Here is an 8,118-nt window from a genome sequence, read left to right as displayed (position 1 = left end):
CGCGCCCCCCGCCGCTCCTCGCTGCCTGAGCCTCTGGCACAAAGGGCCATGGTTTGCTTCTTCCGGGACTGTTGGGGGAAAACAAGTAAATGCCTCTCCTCCCTGCCGTGTGCGCTGCTGCTTGGGGTGCATGTGCCGTGTCCCCGGCTGCATGAAGATGCGTGTGCTCTCCTGACCCGTGTGTGCTGCAAGGTCGCAGGACTGGCCCCGCGCCACAGCCCACGGGGCTCCGGATGCATGGATGACAGGCGCTTCCAGCCCCACTGGTGCCCGTGGGACCAGACTCTGTGAACTACCTCAGTGTGAACACTGATGAGGAGTTGACCTGGAGACCCTTGGGGGTTAGCTTCCCGGCCGGTGGGCAGAGGCCGAGGGGTGAGCGGCCCGTGCCCGAGGTTGTGGGTGTGCACGGCGCCTGGCGGGCTATCCCCGCCCGCACACGGACGAGGCGCTGCGGGTCCTCCGCTCTCGTCTCTTGTCCGTGGTTTGGCTGCTTTATGGTAATGACTATGATGTGGCAGTGCCATCTGTCTTCCTCTGAGTGCCGCTGCTGCCTTAATGGTTTTTCCCTTTTCAAGCGTCTGCCGATTCCTCTCTCGGCAGGTTCGCGGGCGCTGGAGCAGAGCGTCGGGGCGTGGCTGGCGGCGCTGGGCCTGCAGCAGTACGAGAGCAGGTTGCTTCTGAACGGCTTTGACGATGTCCGCTTCCTGGTAAGTGCGAGGCGGCGGGGCGTGGGAGCTGCTCCTGCTGCCGGCTGAGGTCTGGAACCACGCGGAGCCGTGACCAGGGCAGAGCTGAGCTATGGTCTGAGCCGCCGTGTCATGTGCCCTTTCTAGACTGTCCCTCTCCTCTGCTCCCGAAACTCCTGGAGGGAGAGCTCTGTGCAAGTCTGCGTCCCCAGGAGGAGGTCCCTGACCACAGCCCTCCGTCCCCGCCTGTCCCTCTCGGACTTGGGGCCAGGTGTGGTGTGGCGAGGCCTCGGCCGTCTCGTTCCAGTCAGACAGGAGTTTTGGTGGACGGGACAGCCAGGTCCCTGTGCTGACTCCCCCGTCTCTGCCGGATACTAGAAGTTTCCTTTGTTCGCCAGGACTTTGCAATCCAGCAAGTAGTCACTGAGCAAGTCGCTGTCCGGGTGGCTGCATGGCCCCAGGTGCCCGGTGCCCAGGGCCTCACAGTGGCCCCGACAGAGGCCGAGTTGGGGTTTGGAGGGCTGGCTGCTTCTCTGAGGTGTAACTTCGTGCTCTTCTTACAAACACGAGGTTGAAACAGAAAGGAAAACCTGGGTGTCCTTCCTCAGGCTCCTTCCGACGGAGCGAGACCTCCCTGGGGGACACAGCTGGGCGCAGGGACCGGCCCCTCGGGGCGGCATGGAGCCTCTCACCGGCCTGCTGTGTGCTGGGCGCCCTCGGCAGTGGCGTGTGTCGGCTCACTGGGCTTCCCAGCCCTGGGTGAGCTCTCGTGTTAGCACCTCCGTTTCCCAGACCCAGCACAGGAGGGGCCTCTGGTGGTCACAGCACAGGAGCCTGCGCCAGGCACTCTGGGCCCGAGGGTCCGGCTCTGACACGGAGCCACACGCGCCTCTTACACGTGGATGTGGGGAGTGGGTGTAACCACTCATGTGCTTTTAGTCGCCGTCTTGCATGTGTTACCTCAGGAGCTTGGTTTGAGGGGAACTTGGCAAGCCTCCCTGCCCGCCTCTCCCTGCCCCCTGCCCGCACAGTCCCGGGAACGCAGTCCTGACGTGGCATCGAGCGGCCTTTTCTCTCGGAAGCAGATCCCCACTGGCACCCACCTCCCTGCGCTGCCCTGGCTGAGGGACTGGTCAGGGTCAGCCCCGAGCTGCCCGCCTGCTCTGCTCTCAGGGCGCTGGCTGGGGCTGCCAGGAGGGGCCTGGCCTGGGCAGCTCCCCTTACCTGGGTCGTTCGCCTCCAGGGCAGGCTGACGTCGGCACCAAGCCACCTTCCAGAGCCAGCCTAGGGCCAGACTGCTAGTCTTCAGCTTTAAAAATATTAGGTTTTAAAATGACAGTTTTTTTAAAATATATTTTTACTGATTTCAGAGAGGAAGGGAGAGGGAGAGAGAGAGAGAGAAACATCAATAATGAAAGAGAATCATTGATCGGCTGCCTCCTACACGCCCCACATTGGGGACCGAGCCCGAAACCCGGGCATGTGTGCTGGACCAGAATTGAACCTGGGACCCTTCAGTCTGCAGGCCGATGCTCTATCCACTGAGCCAAACCGGCTTGGGTGACAATTTTTTTTAAAAGTTAAACTGAGTATATTTATGGTTCTTGTAACCTAACCTAACCCCTGACACGCCAACGTTCCTTGGGGAAGGCCGACAGACCCAGAATGGAGGCAGGGTTCAGCCGTGAGGGGATGGGTGCCCCTGGCACCAAGTGGAGAAGGGCCTTCCCTCTGGCGCACCCTTTCCGCAGACGGCGAGGGAGGGGGGCCGGGACATCACATGTCCCCTCCCTGTGCTTCAGTATTTTAGAGGCTGAGCCTTGACGTCTCGCTCCTCCTGCTAATTTTGGAAAGGGTAAGGTTCCCAACCCTCGACTATCAGGGCACCATTAAAACCGCTTCCCTGCCTTCCCTGTGCCTGACCAGCAAGGAGCAGGCAGGCATCTGGGGAGCCTGGCCCTGGGCCAGAGGTTCGCTCAAGACCTGTCAGAAGGCGTCTGTTCCCACGGGGGAAGGGCCCTCAGCGCGGGAGGCCAGCAGCCCCTTTTCCAGGCCCTGTCAGGCCCTCCTGTGGCCCCGGCCCAGGCTGCTCCTCTCACTGCTCTCGGACTCCCGCCCAAACCAGCGCTGGACTCCCGAACCAGCACGTTACTGCAGGCACCAGAATGGCCTGGGTGGCCTGGCAAAGCATCCTGGGTAATTGCATGTAAATTGCCAGATGGGTGTGAGGCTAATTAAGTTTTAGCAACCAGAAAAACGAGGACCAAAACACAGGCGCAGGGCCCTGTTTGTTTAGAAACATTGCATATGGTGTAACGTCTGTCGCGCTGGCAGTGCCGCGTCCCCGTGTGGTTTCCAGTGCTGCCCTGTCTCCCTTGGTTCTGAAATGCCCTGGAGACTCTCCTACAAATTGCACACGGGGCTCCCGGGAAGCCGGGCTCCAGATGTAGTGAGAACATCTGGAAACAGTGTTTCACAGACGAGGCACTGCTGTGGGGTTTCCCCTGACAGGCTCTCACGAGTTTGTCGTGGGAGGAATACAGGGCATCTGTGGGCGTCACGCAGCCCCTCTCAGGTGGCAGGGACTCAACATGTGGTCTAATCATCGCTCGAGTCCTTGCCATGATGTTCCGGGGACGGGACTGACCCCAGAAATAGTGTATCCCGTCGGTGTTTTCCATCGCGAGGCTGACTGAGAGCATGCTCCTTATTGAGCAGAAATGTGTCTCCTCGTGGCTGCTGCCCCCTGGTCCCAGGTGTAGCTTTAGGAGGTGAAGATCGGTCCTGGCTCATCCCCACACCCTCTTCCTCTTGGCTGCTCCTCCTCTGAGGTGATGGAGGGGCTAGACCAGCGAGCACTGCAGCGGGACCTGCGTCCACACTCTCGCCTGCAGGCAGACAGGGCCTTGGATGGGCGGGGTCAGGGCCGTGGCCCCCAGGGGCGCCAGGCTGAGCCGGGGCTGGCACCCCTCTGGTTCACCACAAGTCTTGCCCACAGGACATGGGCTTTCCTAGGAGCAGGGAGGAGGCCATTGGTGGCGGCAAGTCTACAGCTCCGAGCACGCGGGTCTCCGTCCCTGGGACTTCGTGGAGGTGTTGACTGAGTGAAGGACGGTGTCCCTAGTGCTGGGTGTTATGTGGACATTAAAAACGTGTTTTTGAAGTGTCTGTGGGAACTTCCACCTTGGAGAGCTGAGGAAGAGTCCGAGACACGAGTATCCATGCGCACCGCGATCCATGTGCAGTGGTTGTGTCGGGAACACCGGCTTCTTCTTCAGGATCTGAAACCGGAAGAGCGAGGAACGTAGGTGCCCTAAGATGACCATGCAGCTGGCAGCGCAGGCACGTAAAGCAGTAAAACAGCAGCCTGGCCAGTGCTGAGCGCCCGGCCAGGCCTGTAAGTGCCGGGCGCAGAGGGAGGAGAACCGGGGACTGTGGTGGAGTCGCAGGTGGGCGCTGAGGCCCAGAGGCGGGCACTGCCAGCAAGTGGCACCTCCTCGGCCTCCTTCCTCCCAGGCTTCAAGAGGAGATGCTGCCCGCACTGCAGTCCCCGCCTTGCCCCTTCCTCCCTCAGCGCCTGCCCCAGGTGATGCTCCGTGGTGGTCTGTGCCTGTGCAGGGCCCCAGAGGGCGGCTCTCCCTGCGGCCCTGGAGTGCCAGGAGCTCAGGGAGCTGGGCTTTGAGAGGCACCTCGGGCAGCGTGGGTCCAGCCTCCGGGACGAACTCGGCTCTGTGGTCACTTAGGAACCTAATGCCTCGGTGGGTGTCCTGGGGCTGGTACGCAGCAGCTGCTGCCCCGTCTCTGCTGGGCCCTTTGGTCTGAGACCAAAGGAAATCCACATTTTAAAAAAATTACTGATTTTTAAAGAGAGAGTAAGGGGGGGGGGAGGGAGAGGAGAGAGAGAGACCTGACGAGATTGAACCTGCAATCTTGGTGTATCGGGATGACACTCTAACCAACTGAGCTACCCGGCCAGGGCAAATCCACCACATTCTTGAAGTCAGAGACAGCGTAAATGTCCCATTGAGCCAGCCAGGCTCCAGGAAGCTCTGTTACTTCCTCAGCACACAGGTTCTGTGGCTGTGGAGGTGGAGGAGGGGTCCTGGGAGGGGATCCCGCCTTGGCCTGGGAAGGAGCCACCTGGCCTCTCAAAGACTGAGCTGTTTATTTGCTAACTAGAGGCCCAATGCACGAAATCCATGCAAGGAGCTTGGCCTCCACCCTGCTGCCCCGTCTCTGCTGGGCCCTTTGGTCTGAGACACCGTCGTGCGCACCATGGGCCCCTTCTAGCACGTTGTTCCCCTTCGCTGCTTTCCCTCGGCCGGCCCGGGGTTACTCGGGGTGATGGCAGGGGCAGGGGCCATGGCAGCGGCGGCTGTGTCTCCCTGGCACCACCCCGGCCTCCAGCCCCCACAGCGAGGGGCATCTGAGCGCCAGTCTCACGTCTGTTAACTAACTGCACTTGAAGGTGGGATCGATGCAACAGGTCCTGGAACGCAGCTTCCGGTCGCTGGCCTCTCGGCTGAGCCACAGCAGAGGTCCTGTCCTGGCATCTCTGACTGTGGCCACTTCACTTGAGAACCCAGAGGGCAGGGCAGGGCCGTGTGTCTCCCTAAGGTACAGACCTGCTGACATGCCAAGTGTCAGTTAGGGTTCAGGGTCCAAGGGCAGCCCATCTGTGGACTCCTGGGGTCCCATTCAGGACTCAGGAATTAATTTCCCCAAGGTTGTCCCTCAGGCCGGCAGCTGACTGACTGGAAGCCGGGTCTCCTGGCCCAGAGGCGCCCTCGCCCCCTCTCCAGGCCCCATGACCCCCTTTCCCAGGAGGGAGCTGTGTCGGCCTCGTGCTCAGTGGGTTGCCCGGAGTTGGAGCCTGGCATCGGAGCCAGGGGTAGGTTAGCACGTCACTCGCCGGTGCCGCCTGGGTCAGGCAGACCACCCCATCCACCACGGTGTGCTGGGCGCCTTCTACAGAGGACGGGAGACAGCACAGGAGTCAGTCCCCCGTGAGCTCCTGGCTCTGGCTCGGGGCCCGCCCTGCCCCTCTAGACTGGCAGCTTCCCCCACCGCACGCCATGGGGCAGGAGCTCCTGCCTCCGGTAACCTGTTCTGTAACCGGACAATCACGGGTCCACGCAGCCTGTCACTACGTGAGCCATTTAAGCAGAAATAGGTGGAATCATATATGAGCGTTTATTCCAATACTGCCGGCAGCATGGGAGAGCAGCAGGTCACCCACAAAAATCTGCTCTGCAGCCCCCATGAGCCAGCTGTTTATATTGGGAAGGGGGGCAAAGATGACCTGGGAAGTAGGCAAAGGGTCTGCCAAATGGGAGTTCACAGGTCTAGAGATTTTTGCAAAGGCCTTGGGGCAAGCGAAGGCCGAAGGCCGGATGTCTTCAAAGGACTTAGTGACATGCAAAGGGCTGGGATCTTTAGGGCTGGAGGCTCTGGTTTCTGCAAGAGGTTGTTAATCTTTCCCTGATAACAGGCAGCTCCCTGCTGAGGGAGATGGGCTGCATTTCCAGGTGCGCCCCCAAGAAACAATCCTGGTTAACAGCATGATGACTACTTCTTACAAGTACAGCTGGGCCCCAGCGTTCTGTCTGCCTCGGTCACTGCCACTCGGGTGCAGCTCGGGCCGAGGCAGCCTGCTGAGGCCGCCGTTAAGTAAACCGGACAGGGCAGCAGGACAGAAAGCTCACGGTCCCCCTCCTGGCAGAGAGAGCTGGCCCGGGAGTCAGGAGACAGCCTTTCCCAGGTCCCCTCTGATTTGGGGCCGGGGGCTCGGCTCCCTGTTCCTCCCTGTCCCCTGGGACCTCATTTGGCTGCTCACTTCATGGGGGCGTGAGGTCTAAAGGGGCCCATTGTTACCCGTGGTGACCGTGACAGAGAATGGGAGGCGTTTTCCCTGCACTGAGGCTGTCAGCAGCCTTTCCCTGCAGGAAGCAGTCGGCGTTGTCCTCGGATCCAGCGGGTCAAGTGCTTTGGGTGGTCTTGGGATCAAGCCTTTTGACCCCAGACTGACTTGGGCCTAGCTGATCTACACTGTTGATTTGGGTGAATATGGCACCTGGACCTCGAATAAGGCCTCAGAAAGGCAAACGTGTGGGCGATGGGCAGCAGTTGGATGGACAGATGCTGTGCCTGGTGCAGAGAATGGGGCACAGGGACCTGCTCGGGAGGACCAGGGTCATAGGGTGCTGCTTCCTGAAACTGGAAGGGTCCCTAGCACCTGAGCACCCTCGTGAAGGGACAGGTGGGCAGGCCCACGGCTGCAGGAACCGCGAACCTGTGACCCTGGAACTAGCTGCTCTCAGTCACCATCAAGTTCTCTCTCTCCATGTGAGGACTGGGCTGGGGGTTGGGGGTCGTTAGGAGAGTAAGGGCTGTGGGTCAAGGTGTGAGGGTGGTGAGCAGGAGGAAGGTGTCAGCCTGGGCAGGCACAGGTCGGCTGCCAGGCAGCGGTGAACAGCGAACGCAGAGCCCAGGGCACCCGTCCTGCCAGCAGCTCCGTCCTCGGCACCACGGGAGTCCTTGGTCAGCCCTGCCCGGCAGTTGGGTGTATGTCTGTCCACCAGGTTCTGGCTTGTACCAACCTTGAACAGCAAAGTCGGGCTTTGAACCAGTTCTGATGTAAATAGTTCCTTATTCCTTGTCATCGCAGCTGCCTGTGTAGTGGCTGCCACACGGAAGCCTTCGGCCCCTGGCTGCGCTCATGCTTCAGGGAGCATGGCTTCTGCTTTCCGTCACCAAGATTCCTGGGCCACAGCCCTGCCGCTCCTCCTCTCCCTGGGCCTCCCCTCACACCCGGGCTGCCCGGGTTGGGGGCCATGGTCTGTGCTCACCCCTCCCGCCTGGCCTACCCCGCAGGGTGCGTGTGTGATTGGTTCAGTTCCACCCTGGGAAGGCGATGCTGGCTTAGACTAGGGTCCTGTTCTGTGTCCCTGTGGCCAGTAGTATGGCCTGGGGACTGCCTGCGATGGAGGAGCGAGATGACCAGTGGCGGCTGAAGTCTGGGAGCCCAGATACTGGAGAGAGTACGTTCATTGTGGCTACTCCAGCGCCCCCTCCCCGAGAGAAATCATAGAGGGCAGTTAAATGGAGGGGAAGTGTGTACGTGCATTGGTATGTGACAAAAGCAGGTTAAAAAACTATATACTACAACCCCAATTTTGCTAAAAATTTAAAACAATAAAACCTTAGAAAAATACACCAAAATGGTAGAAGTGACCCCAGTCTTACTTTTAAAAAAATATAAATCCACTTAGGAAAATACACTCTAATTGCTAAAAATTTAAAACAATAAAACCTTAGAAAAATACACCAAAATGGTAGAAGTGACCCCAGTCTTACTTTTAAAAAAATATAAATCCACTTAGGAAAATACACTCTAAGGGTAACCCTGCTTCCCCCCCCCCCAGGTGGT

At 59.7% G+C, this 8,118-nt stretch overlaps 1 protein-coding gene across 3 annotated transcripts in view; it reads left to right on the top strand.

Annotated features, from left to right (window-relative positions):
- Positions 1 to 8,118, top strand: part of ANKS1A (ankyrin repeat and sterile alpha motif domain containing 1A) — a 102,887-nt gene that overhangs the window by 69,205 nt on the left and 25,564 nt on the right. For all 3 annotated transcript variants that reach the window (XM_005881748.2, XM_014529604.1, XM_014529605.1), the window contains one exon: positions 604 to 710. In XM_005881748.2, the coding sequence (XP_005881810.1) occupies positions 604 to 710 (107 nt within the window). The remainder of the gene's footprint in view (positions 1 to 603; positions 711 to 8,118) is intronic.

The sequence above is a fragment of the Myotis brandtii genome, unplaced genomic scaffold, assembly GCF_000412655.1.
Source record: "Myotis brandtii unplaced genomic scaffold, ASM41265v1 scaffold687, whole genome shotgun sequence".
NCBI lineage: Eukaryota > Metazoa > Chordata > Mammalia > Chiroptera > Vespertilionidae > Myotis > Myotis brandtii.
Note: the sequence above shows the minus strand (reverse complement) of the source record. Positions and strands in the feature narration are given on the sequence as shown.